Below are 25,872 nucleotides of genomic sequence, written 5' to 3'. Positions count from 1 at the left end.
GTGCAATATTATCTAAAGTTGGTGAGAATATGGCAATAAGCACTTTCATACACTAATGGTGGGACTAAAAATTGGTACAACCCTTCTGCAGGGCATATACCCTTTGACCCAGCAATCTCCTTTCTAAAAATCTATGTAACAGAATCTCCTCCACACAGGCACAAGATTGTATGTGCTAAACCACAAGCGTCGGTGAGGATGTGGAGAAGATGGAACTCCTGTGCATTGCTAGTGGGAATGTGAAATGGTACAGCCGCTGTGAAAAACAGTATGGTGGTTCTTCAAAGAATTAAACAGAATTACCATATGATTCAGCAATTCCACTTTGGGGTGTATACCCAAAAGAATTGAAAGCAAGGACTCTAACAGATATCTGTCCATGAATGTTCTTAGCAGCATTGTTCATAATAGCCAAGAGGTGGAAACAACCAGAGTGTCTATCGATGGATGAATACATAAACAAAATGTATCATATACATATGATGGAATATTATGCAGCCACGAAAAGGAATGAAGTACTGACACATGCTACAACATGGATGAGCCTTGAAACACTATGCTAAGTTTATTTCACTTAGTCGAACATAAGAGGACAAACACCACTTATATGCAATAACTGGCATGATCAAATTCATAGAGGCAGAAAGTAGAATTGTGGCTGCCAGGGGCTGGGATAGGAGGCAATGAGGAGATATTGTTTAATGGATACAGAGTTTCAGTTTGGGAAGATGAAAAGTTCTGGAGATGATGGTGGTGATGGTTGCACAACAATGTGAATGTGCTTGATGCCACTGAGCTATACACTTATAAATGGTTAAAATGAGAAACTTTATGTTAAGTATATTTTACCACAACTGAAAAAAAAGAATGCAGTGGTAAGCCAAAAAATTTCTCTTTTGAACAGAAGTTTGGTGCCCTGGGGACCTTTTTCTTCTTATTTCATTTTCCAGACTACGTGTAATAGAAGAACGGAGAATATCACCAATCTGGTCTAAGCAGAACATTACTGAGTTTGTCTTTTTTCCACTCTGTTTCTCCTATTCATCTTCATTCTCATAAAAACGCTAAAGGAAAACTGCTAACATTTATTAAACAGTTGATAAATAGACAATTAGACATTGTGATAAGTATGCTCTTCACAAAATTTATAGATTATGAAAATTCAATAAAATAATATGTATAAAGTGCTTAGCTCAGTACCCTAGTTGTCATTGTTGTTATTTTTGTCTCATTCAATTCTCAGATCATTCCTGTGACATAGGTATTATATTGATAGTCCCATTCTATAGGCAAGAAAAACCAAGGTTCAGAGAAGTTAAGTGATTTGTCCAAGGCCACAGAGCACATGGCAGAGTTGTGGCTAAAAAGCAGGCTATCAGACTACAACGTCTATGTGCTTGACGGCTGTGCTGAGAACACTGTCTTCAATTCCATGAGAAGATTCTAATGCTTCCTAAAAGTACACTAAAGCAAGTTTAATTTTTTAAATTTCAAAATATCATTTACTTACTTATTACTATAGTCAAATATACTATAGTATAAATTAATATCTTCAAAGTATTAAATGATTTATTCAAAATAATATAGTTGAAAAGCACATGGTTTAAAAGACCACTCTATCTTACCCGTCCCCATTTTACCTTTCATGTCCGATTCCCCGGGGGCAGCCACCCTCAAACCTTCTACCTTTTCCCCTCCTGCTTGTCACCATCCTTCTAAACAAGACACTTACACTGCAATTTCTTGATGGGTCCATTTTAGAATGTCTGTTGGCTCATTTCTCCCACACTAACACCACTCCTTAGTTACCCTCCTCCTATCTTCAAGATCATTACACCACAATTTGGGAGTGGGAAATGTTTATATTTCATTTATATTATGACCTTATAAATATTGTTTACTACCAAACCAAGTAGCTGTGCTATGGCTCTGCCTCCTTTCTTGTACAGCTCTTTGCTTTCCCTAGAGTTAATAATTGACTTGTGTTTTTTTCAAAGGTATGCTTTTTGGTGAGGAAGATTGGCCCTGAGCTAACATATGTTGCCAATCTTCCTCTCTCTTTTTTTTTTTCTCCCTAAATCCCCAGTACGTAGTTGTATATCCTAGTTGTAAGTCCTTCTAGTTCCTCTGTGTGGGATGCTGCCACAGCATGGCTTGATGAGTGGTGTGTAGGTCTGCGCCCAGGATCCGAACCAGCGAACCCCGGGCTCCCAAAGCGGAGTGCACGAACTTGACTACTCAGCTGCAGGGCCGGCCCCCGACTTGCTTTTTATTTCTCTGGTTTTCTAGGTATTCTTTCTAAGAATTTTCCAAGTGCTCCAACATCTCTGCTGCGGGCTCATCAATATTTTCTCTAGATTCAAAGAATCAGCTTCATGTTTTTCCTGGAGACTTCCTCCCAGAGTCTCTGTTTTCTTGCTCCCGTCTGGGGACAAGTTGCTCTGTAGGGCTGCTGGCCAGCTGTCATTTTGAATCATCTCTTTACCGGTGTTCTCAAAATTCCCTTTGCCTCACTCATTTTGAATCTTTCTCTTTCTTACTTTACTCTTTCATTTCATTGGAGCACATTTCCAAAAGCATACTAAAAGAAGATAAATGAGAGGTAATTCTTTTTGAAATCTCTACTTGCCTGAAGATGTCTTTGTTCTAACCGTACACTTCAGTGGTATTCTGGCTGGGTATAGATTTCTAGGTTGGAAAGCTGGTGACTGTGCTCCCCTTGGGTGTGGCACATCTGTGTCTAACACATAACTTTTTTATTGCTTAATATTGTTTTAGTGGGGTTTCTGGAAGAAGAAAAGACAAATGTAGGATATTTAGTCTGCCATGTTTCATGGGCAATCCCTCCAAAAGCCTTTCATCTCCCAGTATTTGTGGGAGTCTCTCATCCACTGTTGGCTCTCCTCCTGTCCTCTTTGCTGCTGCGAGTTAACACTTTTTCATCCCTTTATTGGCTTTTAGCCAGATTTGGGGAGGAAGAGGAAATAAATGCGTCTCCCAATGTGCTATTTTTTTTTCATTGTGGTCACAATAGTTTATAACATTGTGAAATTTCAGTTGTACATTATTATTTGCCAGACACCATATAAATGTGCTCCTTCAACCCTTGTACCCACCCCCACCCCCCTTCCCCCTGGTAACCACTAAATTGTTCTCTTTGTCCATAAGATTGTTTATATTCCACATATGAGTGAAATCATACAGTGTTTGTATTTCTCTGTCTTATTTCACTTAACATAATACCCTCAAGGTCCATCCATGTGGTTGCGAATGGGACAATTTTGTCCTTTTTTATGGCTGCATAATATTCTATCGTATATACGTACCACATCTTCTTTATTTGTTCATCAGTCGATGGGCACTTGGGTTGCTTCCACATCTTGGCTATTGTGAATAATGCTGCAGTGAACATACGGGTCCATAAGTCTCTTTGTATTGTTGATTCCAAGTTTTTTAGATAAATACCTAGTAGTGGGATAGCTGGATCATGTGGTATTTCTATTTTTAATTTTTTGAGAAATCCCCATACTGTCTTCCATAGTGGCTGCACCGGTTTGCATTCCCACCAGCAGTGTATGAGGGTTCCCTTTTTTCCACAACCTCTCCAACATTTATTATTTTTTGTCTTGGTGATTGTAGCCATTCTAATAGGCATAAGGTGATATGTAAGTGTAGTTTTGATTTGCATTTCCCTGATGATTAGTGATGTTGAGCATCTTTTCATGTGCCTGTTGGCCATCTGTATATCTTCTTTGGAAAAATGTCCGTTCATATCCTCTGCCCACTTTTTGATTGGGTTGTTTGTTTTTTTGTAGTTCAGTTGTGTGAGTTCTTTATATATTATGGAGATTAACCCTTTGTTAGATATATGATTTGCAAATATTTTCTCCCAGTTGGTGGGTTGTTTTTTCATTTTGATCCTGGCTTCCTTTGCCTTCCAGAAGCTGTTTAGCCTGATGAAGTCCCACTTGTTTATTTTTTCTTTTGTTTCCCTTATCCGAGTAGACATGGTATTCAAAAAGATCCTTTTAAGTCTGATGTCAAAGAGTGTACTGTCTATATTTTCCTCAAGAAGTTTTATGGTTTCAGGTCTTACCTTCAAGTCTTTAATCCATTTTGAGTTAATTTTTGCGTTTGGTGAAAGATAATGGTCTACTTTCATTCTTTTGCATGTGGCTGACCAGTTTTCCCAGCACCATTTATTGAAGAGACTTTCCTTTCTCCATTGTATGTTCTTGGCTCCTTTGTCGAAGATTAGCTGTCTGTAGATGTGTCATTTTATTTCTGGGCTTTCAGTTCTGTTCCATTGATCTGTGTGCCTGTTTTTGTACCAGTACCATGCTGTTTTGATTACTATAGCTTTGTAATCTATTTTGAAGTCAGAGATTGCAATGCCACCAGCTTTGTTCTTCTTTCTCAGGATTGCTTTGGCTATTCGGGGTCTTTTGTTGCTCCATATGAATTTTAAGAGTCTTCATTCTATTTCCATGAAGAATGTCATTGGGATTCTGATTGGGATTGCATTGAATCTATAGATTGCTTTAGGTAGTATGGACATCTTAACTATGTTTATTCTTCCAATCCATGTGCATGGAAGGTCTTTCCATTTCTTTATGTCATTATCAATTTCTTTCAGTAATGTCTTATAGTTTTCACTGTATGGGTCTTTCACTTCCTCACAAATTTATTCCTAGATATTTTATTCTTTTTGTTGATATTGTAAATGGGATTGTATTTTTGAGTTCTCATTCTGTTGATTTGTTATTGGCGTATAGAAATACCACTGCTTTTTGTAAGTTGACTTTGTACCCCGCAACTTTACTGTAGTTGTTGATCCAATGTGCTATTTTTAATTAGAGATTCCACAAGGATTTATTAAACAAAACTCAAATGTCTTGAATCATGTAACCAAATATCCACGCAAATAGAGAGATGGCGAGCTCTCCAAAGGATGCATTTTTGTGTCCTCTTTTCTCTTTGTCTGAGAAGACAACCTTTATACTCTCCTATGAGCTTTCTATTCCTTAGCTCAACTTGGCTGATCCCTAAACAAGGTGAATTGCTTCCTGCTCACATATAGTTACCGATGCAGTTAGACTCAGCTTTCCTATTTGCAGAAAAAGCTTTAAAAAATGGGCAGGATATGTGATCCCCACACGTCAATTAGATTCTTTCTTTTATTTCTATTTTACTTTATTTTAAAGAAAAGGATAGAAGACTGATGAAAGGTACTGGTGAAAGGATTAGGGATGCAATACTAGTATTCTCTATTTTTAAAGAAATTTAAAAGTCTTTAAAAACTTGGACACTTAAATAGCTGTCTACAATCGCAGAAGCACTGTCCTTCCCTCTCAGATGGATTTCTGCTGGAGGTGGGTTTTTCCAGAGGAAGCATGCTGAGATAGAGTTTGCAGTACAAGAGTTAGGATTCAAGACCTGTGAAAGGAAGAGGGAAGAAGCACGTGAGATAATAGAAAATATATATATTGTTCTCTCTCCCTGGCTTTGGACACAGGGCTCCTGAAACTCTTGTAAATTCCTAAGTGATAAGAGCACTAGGAACATCTTTTGTTCTAGTGAGGTGACTCTGGATGGGCTCCTGGATGGTTCCAGAATGGGGGCTGGTCACCAGAAAGATCAAGGCGTGATTAGAAGTTTGGAATTTTCAGCCCCACCCCCCATTCTCTAGAGAGGGTAGAGGGGCTAGAAATGGAGTTAATGATTGATCATGCTTACATGAGAAAGCCTCCAGAAAAATCCCAGTCGTATGGCATTCGGATAGCTTCCAGGTGGGTAAACATAATCCACATACTGGGAGGGTAGCACACCTCAACTCCACAGGGACAGAAGCTCCTGCACTCAGGATCCTCCCAGACCTCTCCCTGTGTGTCTCTTCATCTGCATCCTTTATCATATCCTTCAATAAAGTGGTAAATGTAAGTAAGTGTTTTCCTGAGTTCTGTGAGTCACTCCAGCAAATTAATTGAACCCGAAGAGAGGGTCCTGGGAACCTCTGATTTATAGCCCATCAGTCAGAAGTACAGGTGACAACCTGAACTTATGATTGGCATCTGCAGTGGGGGTGGGGACGGTCTGGTGGGGCTAAGCCCTTAACCTGTGGGATCTGATGTGGGATCTACCAGATAGATAGTGTCAGAGTTGAGTTAAATTGTAGGGCACCCAGCTGGTGTCACAGAATTACTTGGTGTGGGGAAAAACCGTCCCACATCTGGTGTCAGAAGTGTTGTGAGTGTGACAATAAAGGAGAAACACAGAGGGAGAACTGGGTTTTGCCTAAACAAAGCAGAATTGGGCAAAGGAAAAAGTCCAACTCTGACGCAAGCCCAGCAAAGCCTCTGCCAACCCGACAGGAAGCTCTGCACCAATGCTCGCCTGCTGGAGGTGTCTGAGTCGGGCCAAAGTAGCAAGCCGTGTATATCCAACCCACCCCATCCCATCCCATCCCCCATCCCGCCTGCCTCGGTCACTAGATATGAGCTGCCCCATGAAGGACATGACCTTGAGTGAGGCAGCTCTTTGCAGCTGAGGCCCGCCCTGAAGGAGCTGACAGCACTGTCTCCTGATCATGCTCCCAGCAGCTGGACGGCAGGTCCTTCCTTGACTAGAGTCTGGGCAGCCCGTCTCCATGTCCATCATGACTGTATGAGTCTCCTATGGTTGCTGTAACAAATTAGCACACACACAGTAGCTTAAAACAACACACATTTATTATCTTACAACTCTGGAGGTCGGAAGTCCAAAATTGTCCCGCTGGACTGAAGCCTAGGTGTTGGCTCCAGGGGAGAGTTCACTTCTTTGCCTTGTCCACCTTCTGCAGGCTGCCCACAATTCTTCACTCGTGATGCCCAGCCAGTAATCACATCATTCCGACCTCTGCTTCCACTGTCACATCTTTCTCTGACTCTTCCCTGCCTCCCTCTTTCACTTACAAGGACCTTTGCGATTACACTGGGCCCAGTGGATAAACCAGCATCGTATCTCAAGATCCTTAATTTAACCACATCTGCGAAGTCCCTTGTGCCATGTAAGGTAACACATTCACAGATCCCAAGGATCAGGATATGGACTTCTTTGGGGGGCCATTATTCTCCCCACCAAAAAGATGCTGTAGAGTAGCTGGTAAGAATAGCACCAACCAGATACACTGAATTTGACCCCTGTATTTGTTTGCAACAATATCTCCTGTGTATTGAGAGCTTACTCTGTCCCAGGCACTGTGCTAAGTGCTCGATATGAATATCTCACTTCTCTCAACAATCCTCTGAGGTAGCTACTATTTTCGTAATCAATATTTTGCAGGTGAGGAACTTGAGGCCCAAAGAGGTTAAGCCATTTGCCTTTGGTCAAACAGCTGGTGAGTGGAAGAGTCTGAATTCAAACCCTGGTCTGCCTGACTCAAAGCTGGTGCCCTCGACCACGACTGTCTCATTCTCCTTTGCTTGTTGCTGAGGTTAGGTCTTTAGGCTGCTAAACACGACCACCTCCTCTCACCTTACGTGCCAGCTCGGGGTGACACACAACAGAGGCTTAATAAATATGTGTTCAGTTTAACTCCCCAAAAAGTAATCTCCTGCCAGTTTCCCCACACCCTTTAGGGCATCCCCAAATTCCCATATTCTCATTCTCAAATCTAATAGGCTTTTATTGGGCATTTATGTGCCTGAGACTAGAGAAATTCAAAGATGAATAAAACATGTGGTTTACTTCCAGGAGCTTAATTTCCAGTGAGGGGGTCATGATTATGACCTTGGAGTAATTTCAAATTTTTCTCCTTTTTCATCCCGTTGGACAATCAGCAATGAATTTGAAAACAAGAAGTATCTCTGTTATTATTTCCCCCAGCTATCCATAACAGGGACCTGGAGAACAGGAAGAGGAGGCTGGAAGCTCTTTCAGATTTTTTTTACGTTAATATCTATTTTTACTATGAGCACACACACAAACAGGGGTGATTTTAGGTTTTGTTTCTGCTTTTTAAGAATAGGTGCATGTTCTATGTATTATTCCTATGCTTGGTTTTCCAGTTAGGAATGCACAGTGGATATATTGCAAGCTTGCTTCCTGTTAATTTCATTCCCCTATTGAGGCTCAGCAAAAGTGTTTGAAGGATTTTCCCCCAAAACTGGCAGGATTGGAACTTCCTTCTGCAGCTCAAGTCCTGGTTACAACAAGCCTAAGGAGTGACAGGCCTACTTTTTACTAAACCATCTGGGACCTCGTCCTCAGAATGACCTTTCCAAAGCATAAGTTTCATGATCTCGCCTCTCCTCAGTTTTCCCACTGCCTGCAGGGTAAGTCCAAATCTGACCCTCTTGGCCTGGCATACCAGGGTTTTCAGAATCTGACCCTGAGAGCTATTCAGCCGTGTGTGGTGACTGTCTACACACATCCCACACCCGCAGTGGCATTCTTCATTCTGCCTTAGTGGTCTTTTTGCAGACTCTCGAAGGCATCAGCCTGTCCAGAATGCAGGCCTTGCAGTGTCCTCTATTCTCCGCCTAGACAGCTTTCTCTACTCCCTCATCACCAGGCTAAATTCTACTCATCTTCAAGTCTCGCTGAAACACGACTTCCTTAGGGTCCTCCTCAGCATCCCCCAGCCTGGGTCTTCCTTTACTTTCCTTACCTGGGTACCTGCCTTGTGCTAGTAATTAATAATGCCTGTCTGTCTGCAATTCTCTCTGCCCCACTGGAGGGTCTGTCTCTTTTACCTGCTGTACCCCCAGGGCATAGCACAGTTGGAGGCACATTGCAGGAGTCAGTAAGTGTTTGCTGAATGAGTGATAATGAATGACTCATGGGGAAATTTCACTGCTTCTAGTTAATACACAAACGCGTAGGTGCAGTCTCATGTTGAATATTTGGTTCCACTGACAACGATAAAAAAGAGAAAAATCGCTTACCAAAATAAAGGCGTCCTAGTTTCTTTTTCAAAAGTACCTTATCTATTTTAAGAGCTGTTCTTTTCTCGTGTTTATTAATTTATCTGTGGCTTTAATCATTGTAAAACCACCTTATTTTAAATCGATTCTTTAATAATCTAATTATCAATTAGGATTTGAGCTTGTTGCGTATTGTTGCCATTGTCTCTTGCCAATGGTGGATTGTTCTTTGTGTGTTTTGTAATTTTGAAGGAGTAGATCTTTATTTGTGGGAATCCGATACATCTAGGCTGAAGGTTTGTCCTTTCAGAGACTAGGTTTAGCTCATTTCTTGGCTTGGGGTTTCCCCATGGTGTAAATTTGAACCCCAAACCTATGAGTATGGTCTTGTTACGACAAATTCAAAGGGGGCATTTCTTTCCCACCCAGGGCCCAGAATAAGACAGACAAGCATATTATCTCCCTGTGCTGGCTGGACAGATTTTTCTAGTCCCTCCACCCCCTTCCCTAAGGGTGTAGCTCTTTGACAGTCCTCGTTTGTATGGAGGCCACAGTTCTAATTCCCCCACGGCTTTCCTCCCTGTCCTTTGGGACCTTGACAACCCGAACTCCTCCCCTGCTCCCACAGACCATCCTTTCACACTCTCTTTCTCTGACTCCTGAGGGTCATTCCCATTTCCTGGCATGGTTATATTTTATCCAGCGCTAGATAGATGACTATTAAATGTGGGAAAGTTTTTAGATTATCTAGTCCAAAATATTGCCAAAATGGAAATCCAGGAGACTAGTTGTTGAATCTTTCCCTCATTCTGTGTACATGAATCTGTTTTTTTAAAGTCACTTTGTTCTCCTCTTATTTTCTGTACATTTACCACTTTTCTCCTATTCTCTTATCTTACATTTACAACAGTTACATTACAGAACAAAATGCCTTATGCTAATAATTTCTCATGTATAAACTACTCTTTTTTTCCCTTAGTATTTGGCTCTCATTACTGGTTCTTTTTATTCTCCTTTCCTAACTATCCTTTTGTGTAATTTTCTTGTGAACAGGCACTAAATTTAACTAATATTTGATCTATATGTCACCTGCTAATTTAAATGCTCTTGTCTTTAAAAAAAATCTATTTCAATCTTGCAGATAAAAAAGTCTTGAGGTTGACAAAACTGCAAGCAATGTTTCCATACATAACACTGTCAAAGGCTGTCAAACTGGGCAACCCTGGGTGGCTAAGTCTTAAAGTTTTAGTCCTAGTAATGCAAGTCATATTTAGAATTTGAATGAAAATTCTAAATTGCTTAAAGCTTTTTTTTAGACCTAGATACATTTCTTTAGGTCTTAGGTCCAGGAATATATTTATATAAATATTTCTATTGATACACAAGCATATCAAATGCACTTTTATACAGACAACATTTGCAGCCCAGGAATGCTATGGGAGAGGGTCCTGTTTGTAATACTGTTCATCCTTACAGCTTTCTCAGAATTTCTCATTTACACAATACCAAGTGAAAATCAGACAAGTATTGAAGGAACTACTTTTGTCATTGCTACAGGCAAGGTTACACATTAACCAACTTATAAATAAATCACTCCCCATGACAGAAACATCAGCAACTAAGAAAGTTTATAAGCACAGCCATAAAGCTTTTCCAAAAGGACTCTTTAAAAATTCCCTTAGTTATGTCAGCTTTGATTAATGAATATTCTACCTGGTTTTTCCTATCAACCTCCAAAAAGTTTTAAGAGTTGGTAAATCTCCGTTTTAAAGATGGAGAAAATTGTCACAGTATCAGTTATCTACTGCAGCATAACAGACCACACCTAAATCTAATGGCTTAAAGTGACGATCGTTTTATTTGCTCCTGAGTCTGTGGGTCAGGAACTCCAGCAGGGTCACAGGGGCAGTCCATCTGTGTTCCACGTGGTGTTGGCTGGGGTGGCTTCACGTGAGGCTGGAGGATCGGAGATGACCTCCTCACAGGGCGGGCTCTTCAGCTGGAATGGCTTGGATGACTGGGGAGTGCATAGGACAGCTGGGCCTCTTTTGTTGTGGCATTGGCTGGACTCCCTCAAGTCTGGGTCCAGCTGAGTTCCTGCAGTCCCCTCCTTTGGCCTCTTTCTCCAGCAGGATAGCCTGGGCTTCTGGATAGGGAAGACGGTATCCCCTCTCGTTAAAAGTGGAAACTTCCAGGCCTCAGCTTGGATGTCCCGGAATAGCGTTTCCACCACACTGTGTGTTGGTCAAAGCAAGTCAAAGGCCAGCCTTCAAGGAGTGAGGAAATAGACTCCACCTCTTGAGGGGAGGAGCTGCAAGCGCCCACAGGGCTGAGAGGAATTGTTGGCGGCCATCTTTGCAGACAATCTACCGCAGTCTGTTTACCCAAATAAAGAAATGGCACCTGTTCTATAAAGTTGCAAGAAACCAAAGGGGGAAGTTTATTAACTCTAGTTTAGTACTAGTATCAGGAGAGTTTCTAGTACTGGACTGAAGATGTCGAAGTATATATTTAGGGCAGTTTGAAGGTCACTGTTATTTTTCAGCACTTAAATTTCAAGTGAGAAGGTGCCGTCTCACTTTATTAACATTAAAGCTTAAGCTAAATTCACCTAGTGCTTAGGATCTGGGGGATGACCTTTAGTTCATGACTCTGTGTATCTTCTCCCTCGTTGTCACTTAGGAGTGTGGGGAGACATGAATGAATTGTCTGTTTTCTTGTTCTGATAATACCATATTGCAGGCTTAGAATAACTTTCTAATCCCACTAATTGTTTTTAAAGAAATAACATGATTTTGATTTTGCAAATTTTATCACAGCAAGTTCTCCACAACCGGGTACACCAAGATCTTATCATTGAAACCCTCCCTGGTGTTAAGCAGATGGGTAATTTTGAAATATGTATGTATGGAATTAAGTTCCATGACTATCCAAATACGCCAACCACTTCCATGGCATTTTGAATTATGCAATGGAAAACGTTTCCAGTGATGCCCTTTTATGTGTTAATTTTGCAAAATTTATTCTCAATTATAATTTCAAATCACCTGAGCAACAGAAGAAAATTAGAAGTTGTATCAAAACCAAGAACTTATTTGAATTTAGCATTAAGAAGACATTTCAAGTTAATTAATTGGCACAAACTGAAGATAACCCATATTGAACAAGCCAGTTCCAGTTGACATGTGCCAAGATATGACATGTTGAATATGTTGTTTTTGTCCAATACCCTTTAAATTAAGAAAACAATGAAAGCAGAGGATATAAGATAACTTACTCCCATGAGACTCAGGAAACTTTAATTAGATACCTCTTTAAGAAAGAAATTTGCTTTTGTTAAATTTTTTTTAAAGCTGTACTTTAAATGGCCGTTAAATTTCAAAACTTTTTCAAGACAGAAGTTCCTGTGTCTTGTCCAATCTTCATATTAATGAGCAATCTTCATATTAATGAACAATCTTCATATTAATGAATATGCCAGATATTTTAATTTCCTGAACATCTGCCAACTCTTCAGTTTGGAATTTAATTCTAAGGTGAATCCCTTTTAAAAAAATACACTTTCTCTTAACAGTTTAGTGGTTACCAGAAGGGAAGAGGCTTGGGGGTGAGCAGAAGGGGTGGAGGGGCACATATGTATCATGACTGACAAGTAATATTGTACAAATGAAATTTCAGAATGTTATAAACTAGTATGACCTTAATTAAAAAAAGTAGGATTAAAAAATACAATTTCTCTTAAGTTGAAAGACTTTATAAAAATATTTTTTGACCATCTATATCTTTGAAACATTTAAAATATCCTCAAATTTAAAAATTCTCCTCCATTTTGACTTGGGGCATCCTTGGCTCTTCAATTTTCTGTACTACTCTCTTGCTCTACTTTTCAGCAGTACTTTTATTTAAAATATACATATTTTGGGGGCTGGCCCCGTGGCTGAGTGGTTAAGTTCGCGCACTCCACTGCAGGCGGCCCAGTATTTCGTTGGTTCGAATCCTGGACGCGGACATGGCACTGCTCATCAAACCACGCTGAGGCAGCATCCCACATGCCACAACTAGAAGGACCCACAATGAAGAATATACAACCATGTACTGGGGGGCTTTGGGGAGAAAAAGGAAAAATAAATAAAATCTTTAAAAATAAATAGATAAAAAATAAAATATACATATTTTTTATCAGATTACCATTGAACTTGGGCCAAATGCTTTGAAAGAGGAGTTTAGGGGGATTGGAGGAATGGGATGAAATGTCTATAAATAGCTATTCTTTGTGTAGCATCTACTGTATAATAAAGTGTTGTGTAACTCTGCCATGCCACGTAAATAATGATAGTAATTTGCATTTTCTTATTACTATTCATCCTCGAATTGAATCTACAGTCTTTTGCCAATATTAAGATCTATTTCTCACTTCCTTACATCCCTCAGGGTCACTACTACGATGTGGGGGGGGAGGTAAGCAGTGTCCTTGTTCTGCACACAGTTATACAACAGGTACACACCCAACTGCTTTTTCACCTCTGCATTTTCAGTCTCACAAACCCCAAGGCAGTGTGGTCCACGGCTGGACCAATGCCAGACAGAGCGAGGATAATGTAACCACACTTCCATCACCTCCTTATTAACACCTTTTTCTCTTTTTTTAATCACGATGACCCTAGAGATTCTAGCCCAGGGCAATTATGCTGGACTCAAAGTAGACAGAATCAGGAAAGATTGTAGAAGAAGAAATATTTTTTTTAATTTTACCAGCCTGGAGGGCCTATTATTAATGTGACAGAAGAATGTGATTGAGAAATTAACTAGACTTATTTTCTGCTGTAGACTCCTCACGAAAGACTAAGGGGTTTTATTCCCCCCAAGCAATTTAGCCTCAGAGTCCTGGGGTGTTGGGTTTGCCTGGCTGAGGGGAGCTGGATGCCCAGGAACTTTGGGACTTGGAGTTGAATTATCACAAGGCTAGGCCCTTAGATGGGAGGAGGTAGGAGTGTTGAGAGGCCCAGCTCCCTCAAGAATTGCACACCAGAGATGCAGAACAGCAGTGAGGAGCAAGATGGCGGGGTAGAGATACATCATGTAGTATCTAGGGCTTATCAACAGCAATGTGCACACAAATTGCCTGGAGACCTTGTTAAAATGCAATTCTGATTCAGGAGGTCTGGAGTGGGTCCAGAGACTCTGCGTTTCTAACAAGGTCCCAAGTAGCGTTGAAACTATTGGACCCTGGACGTCACTTTGAGTAGTAGGGGTGAGGAGGAGTAGGTGGAAGAACTTGGATGGAGGGGACCTCAAGCTTTGTGGCACTGAGAGCAATGACAACATTTCTGGGTGTCTGAGTTATACACTGAGGAGAAAGACACTATTATCAACAGAGTTGCCCATCTTCACAGGGATCATTTCAGTCTGGACAAAGAGCATCTTCTCCCACAGATACAGAAAGAACTGAAGACTAAAAGCCCTTCCCCAAGTTTTCTGGCCTATTTCCCCACAAGCATTTGGGCTTCTTGAATGACCCTACAGAAGGGAAGGAACCCAACTGCCAACCCCAATAGACTGAGTTTCCAAACTATCTTGGCTTGAAGAAGGAACGGTGGAGGACCTTGAGCCAGATATATTTAATTTAGAAAAATGAAGACGTGAAATTTTTCGAGCCCAAGTGTCACGGAGCCAATTCAATTGAGCTAGGCTTTCAATCTGAAACTTAAAGAGAGTCAGATTCAAGAATCGATAAGTAACCATTCGTGAGTTATTTCATCAACAAATGTGAGGGGATGATGAGTGGATTTCCCTAAGCCCTAACGTGGGGCATTTTTGGGGCTTCTGACAAGAGAAAGTCGTTGAAGGGGACAAGTGCCTCAAAAGATTGAACTTCCTTATCGTCAGTGATTTTGCTGTGGCTGTCAGAGAACATGGCCCTTCCCCTCAAACACCCTCTTCAAACTGCCCTTTGAGATTTTTTTTTCCTCCTTCAAGTCCTTGCTCTTCATTTAAACATGATTTCACCAGTATCAACACATTCAGGAGAAAGACCCAGTTTGATTTTCTCCTGCCAGCATCTTCCAAAGATAGCCTCACATCCATTCTCTCATAAGAACAAGTCTTAAAAATAAACTAAGGCAGTAAGTGCCGTGTCCAAAGCCAAGTTTGTTCCAAAGCTGAGAGTCATAAAATCCAGGGCTCCCTTTCCCTAATTCAATTTTAAGAGCAAATGCCTTTTGTTAGTAATTTTGCCTGTAACCTCTGATCCTGCCATCTTCAGGACCCGATGTTTTATTAAAGCATTTCCAAATCTGGTTCTGATTATATAAGAAAAGTTTGTGCCTGTGCTCATCAATGTCACAAGTCACAAGGCGATACCAGCTTGATTTGTCCTTAATCCTCCAGAAGGGCTAAAATCCAGGCAGAAGATGAGGATAAGACGGAATTATTACATCTTTTTGCCTGATGATTTGTCCTTGAAAAATCAAGTCAGAAAGTGGTCCCACAGTGGTTTTGCTTGGCCAGCAGTTTTTTTAATTAGTTGCCATTGTTTAACATACAGGAATTTCACACAAAAATTCAAATTTCTGGTTTGTCTTGAGAAATCAGAAGATCTGGCCACATTTGGCTGCTGTCCCTTATGATTGAATACTGTTGTAGCGGTCCTTTGTGATCCTTCCGGCGCCAGGATCTGAACCCCGGTGCCATGTTCAGGGATGCCCCCAGTTCACAAGTTTTGATGGGAGGAAGATGTCATTTCCCACCATTGAAGCTATAGATGCGATACTCACTAGCATGCGACCCAGGCTTGGCCAATTCGGCACGTCTCCCCAGACTTTTAATGGAGCGCTAGTTTTAGGAAGAATCCAGTACAGGAGAGAATTGGTGAACTCTTTCTGGCGGTAGAAATGATGAAAGCAACGTCCAGTTTCCATGGCCAGTGCTTTCAGTAGCAACCCAAGGTCGGTCACAGCGGCAGCAGTTTCCCTGCTGGCTTGTTTCCATGGAGTACTTCTGACCATGGATTCAGTTCCACGGCATGTCTTTGTCCCATTTTCCAAGCCGGGTTCTCCAGCTTGCCTATTGATTATGAGTTAGCTAATATTTTGTTGCTACATTCCTTTTCCGCTTAAATCTGCCACCTACAAACTCCGCCCCCTTGAGGCAGGGCATAATTTCCACCGAACCCTCTTCCTTTATATATTAACTTCCAGGCTACTCAGAGACATGTGCGCTTGTAACTGCAGACGTTCTCTCTGTCTCTTTAAAGTGATAGAATTATGGCAGCTGGAGAGAAGCTAAAGACCATCTAGCACAAGGATCAGCAAAGTAATGAGAAAAGTATCCCGGAGGCACCTTCCCTCCCACCCCTACTTCCTCTTACATCTCATTGGGCAGAACTGGGTCACATGCTCACCCTTTAAGCCAATCAGGGGACTAGGGTTGCTGTGATTGGCTTAGTCTAGGGCAGTACAGCTTTCGCGGAATGTTAGAATCACTTGAGAAGCTTTTTAAAACGCCAATTCCCAGTCCCACCCTAGAGGCCAAATGTAATTGGTTTGGCTGGACTTCTGGCATTGGAATTTTTTAAAATCCTCAAGTGCTTTTAATGTCATCCCTCTCTCTAGTCCAGCCCCCTACCCCTGCCCATTTTAGAAATGCCAATACTGAGGTCCAAAGAGATATTAAGTAACTTACCCAAAGGACTATACCTTCAATTAATAGCAAAAACAGAAACAAATAAAACCACACCCATACAAATGTCATTTTAAAGGACACCTTTGTTTTTCCAGAATATGCATGTGAGCATCCTTTTTTCTTAGAAAGTGAAGTCATGTGGAGCTCAAGGACTGAGAAGCAGGAGAGGGTAGGGCAGTGGTTCTCCAACTTGAGCGCATCAGAATCCCCTGCAGGGCTTGTTAGAACACAGATGGCTGGGCCCACCCCCAGAGTTTCAGATTCAAGGGGTTTGGGGTAGGGAGAAGAATAATTAACATGTCTAATAAATGTCCCAGGGGCTGCTGCTGCTGCTGCTGGTCCAAGGACCACACTAGCACAGTGGCTAAGAGCTTGGGCTATAGAATCACACTGTCTTGGTAAGATTCCGTTCTGCCCCTTACACCAAGTCAGAATGTGGGCAAGTTACTTAACATATCTATGAAATGAGGCCAATGATATAGCTTGGAACTATCGCAACAAGTGAGTGAGTCTAATAAATGTAAAGTACTTAGAACAGTGTCTGGCACATAGTAACTGCCTAATGAATATTAGCTATTATCATTCATTCATGGAAGAATTATTGAGTGCTTCCTCGGAGCCAGGCACTATTCCAGGCACCAGGAGTACATTGGTGAATCAAAGCCCCGCCCCTCAATGAGCTTACAATCCACGGGGGAGACACACAAAGCCTGAACTTGGAAATGTATAATATAATGTCCCACAGAAGAATTCTGCATCCCCAGCAAACGGAACAGCAGGTGCGCACAGAGTTGTATGAGAACTCGGTCCAGTCTTGCTCGCATCTTCCGGCTCAAGGAGCTGGTGGCATCATGTTTCTAATGCAAAGACCCCCTAGCACGACGGCTCTTACATGGTAGTTGAATAAAGCCCAGGTTAGGGCATTTTTAGTTAGAGTTCTCCAGAGAAATAGAACCAATAGAATATCTATACAAAATTTATATTTATACTTATATTTATGTAGATTTAAAAATATGTTTTTATATTATATATTATACAAAAATACATATTATATATTAATAATATATTTATGTAATAAATATATACTTTGTATTTTAAATATATTTTTCTATCTTTCATATATTCATATTTGTATAATGTACATCTATATCATAGGAATTGGCTCACAGGATTATGGAGGGCGAGGCGTCCCACGATCTGCCATCTGCAAGCTGAAGACGCAGGAAAGCTGGTGGTGTAATTCAGTCTGAACCCAAACGCCTGAGAATCAAGAGTTCAGATGTCTGATGTTCAAAGGCGGGAGAAGATGGATGTCCCAGCTCAAAAAGAGAGCAAATTCACCCTTCCTCCGCCTCCTGTTCTGTTCAGGCCCACAATAGCTTGGATGGTGCCCATGGGCATTGATGAGGGTGATCTTCTCTACTCAGTCTACCCGTTCAAATGCCAGTGTCTTCCAGAAAGACCCTCAGAGACACACCCCAAAAATAATGTTTTACCAGCTCTCTGGGCATCATTTAGCCCAGTCAAGTTGACACATAAAATTAACCTTCACAGGCATAGTCATACCAGCCAATTCTTTAGATTTTTTTTGAGAAGGAACATTTGAAACAAGAACAGTGGAGATGAGTGTTAGAAGCGAAGGAGAGAGTAAGGTGGCAATGTGCTGCATGCTTCAGATATGTTATTTCCTTTAATCCTTGCAACCATCTTGGAGTAGATGTTATTGGATGAGGAGACAAGCACCTGCCCAAGGCCAAGGGGAAAAAGTGGCATGTGAGGATCTGATCAACCAGGATTAGAGTCGGCCTGGCGGGAAGCAGAGAGCAGGGCATCGTCGTACCACAAGCCACATCTCACCTCCTTCTTCTGGGTCCCCAGGCAGGGGCTGGGGTGAAAGCCATAACTGCCATGAGGTATTTGTCCACTGTCCCACTTCTCTGTTCCTAAAGCAGGTGACAGCGATGTCATAAGATGCAAGGAGCTGCTACTTCGGAATCAGAACGCTTCTGACCCCGGGCCAGCCTCATCTCCTCCCCAGTACTGTTGTCTTTCCCAGCATGTTAAAACAAACAAACAAACTTTATTATGGATGTAATACACACTCATTGCTGGGAAACACAGACTAGCAAAATAGAAGAAAATAAAAGTGGTCCATAATCCCCTCATCTCAGAAAAAAACACTAGGATTTTGATACCGAGTCTCCCTTCAGATCATAGGGAGCCTGTCCTCTGTGCTTGCTAACTAGCCCTTTCCAGTTACACATAGGGGGTCACCTTGCCTCTCCCCGTCTCCCCGGGCTGGGGAGTCCCGCTGGCGCGGGAGAGAGGTGGCGCTGCTGGCTAGAAGGGCAGCGCGGGAGAATAGTGGCTGCAGGCGCCTCCGGTAACCTGGCAACCTGCGCCTTAGCAAAGGCAAGGGGGCGGGACCGAGGGAGGAAGTCGGAAGCAGGCGGCTAAGTCTCGCGAGAGTTGCGTATGCGCGCGAACTCTAAGTGCAAGGGTACCCGCACTGGGTTACGCTGGTCGTTGAGCAGGCCCTTGGGGGGACGTGACGACCCCAGCGGACCCGATCACCTTCGTCTCCTCTTCATGGAGACCTCCGCCCCCGAGCAGCAGCAGTCCGCGACGACGGCCAAGATCAGGAACCTGCCCTGGTAGGAGGAGGCCGGCTGCCGCGGGGAAGGGGCTGGGCCGCGCGGGGAGGCGGTGGCCGAGGTGGGCAAGTGGCGCGGCCCCGGCTGACCTCGCCCCGCCGCCCCCGGACCTGCGGCCTGGGCGGAGCCACAGAGATTCGCCTTGACACCCCCGACGCCCCAGTCCCCCTCCGTTCTCTTTGGGACTTTCGCCACGTTCCCCGCACCCACCGATTCCTTTTGCACGCAGAGGAAAGCGGCTTTCTCACGCACCTGGGTGACAGCACAAGGGTTCGGTCCCGCGTCTTCTGACATTGCATTGCCCTCTGTGCCAAAATGTTCTTCCCTCTTACCAGAAATCTTGGATGCGATTATTGGTCAAATTCCTAACTAAAATAGTGATGTTAATAATAGTAATTCTCCGTAGGTAACTTTAGTTTAAACGACTTTCTATTAGATTAGTGGTCACCCTGTTAGGTCTTTACAAAGACCGTGGGAGGTGGGTACTGTTATTATTTCAATTTTACATGTGGGGAAACTGCGTCCTAAAGGTTAAATGACCTGCCTGAGATGCAGAGGTGGAAAATGGGCTTGGGTTTGAACCCAGGTGGTCTGGATTCACAGCTGGCACTCAACCGTCCTACTCCCACGACTGTCGGAGAGATGCTTTAAAGACTTTGATGGGATTTGGCTTGCTTTCAGAAAACTCCAAGTTGTTCTTGTCTAAGAACAAGTTCAGTTTGTTTTTATCCTGACTAAAACACTTAACATACAGGTTACAGTTGTAACCATTTTAAAGTGTATGATTCCGTGGCATAAAGTTGTGCAACCACCCCACTATCTAATTCCAAAATTTTTATCAGCCCGAAGGGAAACTCCATACCCGTTGACAGTAACTCCGCGTTCCCTCCTCCCTCAGCCCCTCCCGGCACCCACTAATCTGCTTTCTATCTATGCATTTGCCTATTCTGGACATTTCATATAAATGGAATCATATAATATATGACCTTTGTACCTGGCTCCTTTCACGCAGCAGTGTTTTCACGGTTCTTCCATGTTGTAGCGTGTATCAGCAGTTCATTTCCTTTTATTGCCAAATAATATTCCATGGTATGGATATACCACTATCCATTCATCTGTTGATATATATTTGGGTACGAGTTCAATTTTGAATTCACTTTGAAATAAGAGGTGCCCAACCAGGTTGAGATTATAGGCAGATGGCTGGAAAGGTGAAATTAGAAATTATTGACATTTTGGGCCAGATACTTTGGGAAGGGGGAGGGCATGGGGCCTGTCTTGTGCATTATTGGATGTTTAGCAGTGTCCCTGGGGCCTACCCACTATATGCCAGGAGCACCCTCCACCCAGCTGTAATAACAGAAAACGTCTCTATATATCGCCAGATGTTCCCTGGAGGACGGAATCACCCCTGGTTGAGAACCGGTGGTTTAAATTCAAATTTAAAGGGTTTTGTTTCTCTTCCCCTTTTAGTGAGGACGTGAAAGGATTCTTTTGCACATGACAAAATGTTCTTGCATTTATATATGTTGTAATCCATGCTAAATTGTATTTTAGGGTTGAAAAGTACCGGCCACAGACACTGAATGATCTCATTTCTCATCAGGACATTTTGAGTACCAGTAAGTATCCAGGTGTCAGCTGCTGTTATCCTAGTCGAAGGACCTGTATACATTTCCTGGTGATGTTGTCTCTACTGAGTAATGACTCTGAAGAATTGGATTGAGCTTTATGTGGCTTTAAGAATTGAGTCCTTGGGATTTTTCCTTCCTGCATCTGATTTGAACACAGGGCTGAAGGGCATTCAGCCCGACTCAAGGGCCCACAGTGAATGAGGCAACTCTCAGAGACTCAAGGTGTCTCTTTTTCTTCCCAATCCTCAGTTCAAAAATTTATCAGTGAAGACCGCCTGCCGCACCTGCTTCTCTATGGTCCTCCGGGGACAGGAAAGACATCCACCATCCTCGCCTGTGCTAAACAGCTGTACAAAGATAAGGAATTCGGCTCCATGGTCTTGGAGGTAAATAGGAGGATTATTCTTAGTCTGTGAAGGACTCCAGTCTCTTACTTTTAGTTCTGCTAGTTTTGTTTCACTTTAAAAGTAAGTTGCCCTGCTGGCAGTTGGGAAAGAAGCAGACATAAAATAAGATATTTCAATTCACTTTTTTCTATAATCGTCATTTTGGTCTGGATTGGCATTAGCTAGAGGGCAGTTGAAGGGTTAGGTGGTATTATTATTATTATTATTTTTTGCTGTTGCCAACTTTTGCCCAAACCTTTGGTGGTCCCTCAGTTGCTGGCTGTCTCCCGTATGCCCCTCCAGATAGCTTCTCCACATGGCTCCACCCTGTTCTTGCCTCAGAAGGCCGAGCCGTATTGACTACAAGCTCCCTTGCCCTCTGGGTCCTGGTTGGGTTTGGCCAGTAGAGGCCCTGGCAGGGGTCAAGGAAGGAGATTAATGCCTGGTCCTGCCCTGGGGGTTACCATAGGCTGGCAGCATCCCCACCTGCAGGGCACATCACACAGCCCTCTCCAGGTGCCAATAGCAATCCCACCCCTAACCCTGTAACACCTGGGGGTGGGAATGGGCCCCAGTAGTCCCTGAGCTATTGCATATCCATGGTGGTTTCCCCACACCCCACCAGACCTTTTCAAATACCGCTTCCTTTAATTTTCTACAAATTACTGGATTTGAGTATGCCATGTGTTTCCTTCTGGGACCTCAACTGATATACTTAAATCACAAAATTCTAAATACTATCTATGGCAAGAAAAAAAGTTTAACTTTTCTTTTTTAGATTGGCACCTGAGCTAACAACGGTTGCCAGTCGTTTTTTTCTGCTTTTTCTCCCTAAATCCCCCCAGTAGATAGTTGTATATATTTTTTTAGTTGTGGGTCCTTCTAGTTGTGGCATGTCGGACGCCCCCTCAGCGTGGCCTGACTAGCGGTGCCATGTCTGCGCCCAGGATCCGAACCAGCGAAACCATGGACTGCCAAAGCAGAGCATACAAACTTAACCACTTGGCCTGGGGCCAGCCCGATAACTTATTTTTTTGATATAGGTCTTAGAATCTTGCTGCCACCAACATTCTTACTTCAATGTCTTAAAAACTTGGTAACTTCCAGGTTGCTCCGGGTTGTGGTAGCTAAAGTTAGCATCATTCTGCTCATGCCAGAGGTGCTATTCAGTGTGACCAGGCCAGTTAATGATTCCTCAAATATTCCTCAGTGATTGTTCTCAAAAGGGGGAGGAAAAAAGTCATTTGTCTTCCAGAATGTTATGTAATGAATGATCTAGTGAGTTGTGAGTTTTATATATAGTTGTGATCTTGTTGTTTTTTTTTTTTTAATAATGATTATCTGTTAGCTGTCATTAAACCTAGAGACCTATCTTGCTAAGCTGGATTGGTGAAAAGATACATTAATACGTAGATAGCACACCAACGTGTTTTTTATTTATTCTGGCTTCTTTCTCCCACATTTAGCTGAATGCTTCAGATGACCGAGGAATAGATATCGTTCGGGGACCAATCCTGAGCTTTGCTAGCACAAGGACAATATTTAAGTAAGAATTATTTGCCTAATTTCTCTCCCTAGAGATGTTGATCAGCTTAATTTTTTTAATCCTCCCTTTTGCCAGTTTGTAAAGGTAAAAAAAAATAACTTTGTCAAAAGCAGCCATGAAAAAGAAATAAATTGCAGGGATGGTAGTAAGAAATATTAAAATATAAATATTGAAATAAGATATTATCTAAGCCTATATTAGCAAATTCTTTGGGGAAGCATTAACTTCATCTTATCAGTTAACTGAGGCCTGATTACATCCTAAGACTGGATGAGCTGGTTTGAATTTAAACAAAAACAAATTGAGATTGGGACAGATAACTAGGATGGTGGTTTAAAAAAAAAAAAAAGGGAAAGAAAAAGATGAAAAGACAGGCATGAGTGAAGGTGGTGGAAAGAAGCCGCGCTAGAGTAATAGGATACTATGCAGAAGGAAGATGAAGGTGCCAGAGGATACAACGTAAAAACATACAGAAGTTAGGTCTCAGTTCCCTGTGAGAGTTGAAGGAGTGATGGGATATGTCCTCTCTGTGTGACCGCAGATGTTTGCTTTGGTCAAAGTTGTAGGAGATATGGACTTTATGAAACAGGGCCTGGTGGCACAAATGTGAAGATGCAGATTTGTGCCTGGAAGTTGGAGTGAGATTGAAGAAATCTTTAGATGGTGCCATTTTTTTTCTCAGGAAAGGCTTTAAACTAGTGATCTTGGATGAAGCTGACGCCATGACTCAGGACGCCCAGAATGCCTTGAGGAGAGGTAAGAAGAGCTGCCAGGTACGGTGTGTTAGCTGATCAGCGCTTCGGTGGGAGAATTAGGAACTTTGGCATGAGCTGTGATGTGGCTGGTTTTCCGTTTTCGTTCATCTTCTGGCCCAGAGAAGTCTGTGTACCTTTCTCTGGGTACCCCACCTGATGATCTAGACAAAATAGCTTTGTATCAGGGTTCCCCCTTTCAGTAGCTTAAGGACATAGCCCTGTTGGGACTTTTAGGTGTGACCAGACACTGGTGTGTCATCCTTTTCTGCTGGGTTCAATTTCATGGTTGATGGGAGGTTATGGAAAGTCTTTCATTCCTAAACTGCTCAATAGACCTTTTTGCCGTTCGTACCCTTAGATACAAAATAGCCAGGAAAATAATACTGGGAATTTAGTGACAGTCAGAAAGCTGACATGACTTCCCTACTTGCCAAGTGAGGGATTTGGCAGGGAAGGGAGGGTATCCTGTCACTTGACTGTCTCAAGGGGCCTGGTGCGGTTAGTTTCTTTGAAAGGCCATTCCTGATTCTGAGGTAATCAGCTAGGAGAGAATGGCCTTTAGGAGTTCGGGGTGGGAAGGAGTGGATTGCAGCCCACGTTTAAGAAGAGGAGGACAGTTAGAATATCTTCTGGTCCAAAAGCTTTGGCAGCCTTTCTTTGGCATCTTGTTTTGTGGAGTGACTGTCAGTCTGGGCAGATCCCCATGCGAGAACACTGGGTACCTACAAAATGAGACTGCTGTCATAAGCATCTCTGAATTGGAGTTGTTGCTCCCTCGAATGCTCTGAGGCTTCAAGACAAGGTCCACTGGAAAGTCTGCAAGAAGCCACTCCCCTCCCCGCCCCATAGAAGATGAAGCATCATCAACCTGCGAACAGAATTTTATGCAAAAGGGCAGGAATACTGGAGTTCATATCTTAATGCAATGGAATGGTAGGAGCGCCAGAATCATGGCAACTCTTGAAAAAGGGTGCGTTTTGTAAAATCCGTGGAAGTGACTTGTCAGCTTTTGAAAGGAGAGTGGCTGATTTCTAGTCTTGACCACACTGGTGACACCCTCTCGTTATAGTAGCATCCCCACTGTTTGCATTCTTGAATTCTTTTCCTGTACCCTCTGTGGGACCATAGAAAAGTTCAGGCTTCTCTGTCCCTTGAGATATCAGAATGGACATGAGGTGGTTTTCTTTTCCCTTGCCAGTGATTGAGAAATTTACTGAAAATACCAGATTTTGCCTCATCTGTAACTATCTGTCAAAGATCATCCCAGCCTTGCAGTCCCGATGTACAAGGTTCCGATTTGGTCCCCTCACTCCAGAACTCATGGTCCCCCGCCTTCAGCATGTTGTAGAAGAAGAGAAGTAAGTATATTGAAAAGCAGGAAAGAGGAGTGTCTCGGGGATTGAGTGTGGTGTAAGCAGGGCTCTGGGATGGCCGGCGGGTTTCCATTTAAAGCCGTGTTTGTAAGTGACTTAGCAGAGTGCCCAGCACCAGGGTCTGTTAGCTGCTGTCATTTTCTCCAGTATCTCCCAGACGCTCTTCATAACAATCATTTGGTTCTTCTCTTGCTTCCATCCTCCTCCCTGGAAGCTGTCTCAGTTGCCTCCTACTCTTCTTTTGTCATTGGAGACTACAGGCTGCCAAGTCCCTTCTGCTAAGATGCCTCTTGGCTTTTTTGACTAGAAGGGAAGGTTCTGAGACATTGCATTCTGTGTAATCAGATGCCAAGCAAGTAGCCCACCCAAGCTGCTGCTTATCTCAAAGGGGGTGCTTTGGCTCTGATCGCAGATCTCACCAGTGCCCTTTCCAGAGAACAGAATTTAGAACTGGTCGTTCAACATAGCAATGCTTGGGCCTAAAATAAGGGTCTGTCTAGATTTTGAGTGGGCTGTGACTACTAATGTGAAGCCCACATCCCTAAAAACCAGAAGGAATTCTAGATCCTGGCGAGCAGGAGAGGATTGTTAACTCCTTCCTTTCCTTTCTTTCTTTCATTGTTTCAAAGCCTTAATCACTCCAGGCCATCTTGTTCCCTGGGTGAATGCCTGTGCTCTCAGGGGCCTCTATGTCCCTTCTGCCTGTTTCCTTTCAGAGTTGCTATAAGTGAAGATGGGATGAAAGCACTTGTAACTCTCTCCAGTGGAGATATGCGAAGGGCCCTGAACATTTTGCAGGTACAGTACTATTTGCAGCAAATCTCAGAGTCATTGCTTCGGAATAGTTTTTAAAGAAAGACATAAGCAACAGTACAACCAATCTGTAAACTCAGAAATCTAGAACTGGTAAGACTTTGGTCTCATAATGCGCCAAAGATTTC

General features: G+C 42.6%; 1 protein-coding gene across 1 annotated transcript in view; it reads left to right on the top strand.

The window, feature by feature from the left end:
• The first annotated feature begins 19,029 nt into the window (after window positions 1–19,029).
• The window catches only part of RFC5 (replication factor C subunit 5), an 11,059-nt gene continuing 4,216 nt past the window's right edge, over window positions 19,030–25,872 (top strand). Inside the window, exons 1-7 of the mRNA XM_008515459.2 lie at window positions 19,030–19,237; window positions 20,795–20,859; window positions 21,121–21,257; window positions 22,724–22,803; window positions 23,486–23,559; window positions 24,757–24,916; window positions 25,648–25,729. Of these exons, the coding sequence (XP_008513681.2) occupies window positions 19,059–19,237; window positions 20,795–20,859; window positions 21,121–21,257; window positions 22,724–22,803; window positions 23,486–23,559; window positions 24,757–24,916; window positions 25,648–25,729 (777 nt within the window). The 5' untranslated portion in view covers window positions 19,030–19,058. The remainder of the gene's footprint in view (window positions 19,238–20,794; window positions 20,860–21,120; window positions 21,258–22,723; window positions 22,804–23,485; window positions 23,560–24,756; window positions 24,917–25,647; window positions 25,730–25,872) is intronic.

The sequence above is a fragment of the Equus przewalskii genome, chromosome 7 (assembly GCF_037783145.1).
Source record: "Equus przewalskii isolate Varuska chromosome 7, EquPr2, whole genome shotgun sequence".
Lineage (NCBI taxonomy): Eukaryota > Metazoa > Chordata > Mammalia > Perissodactyla > Equidae > Equus > Equus przewalskii.
The sequence above is the reverse complement of the archived record's forward strand: the minus strand, read 5'-3'. Positions and strand labels throughout refer to the sequence as shown.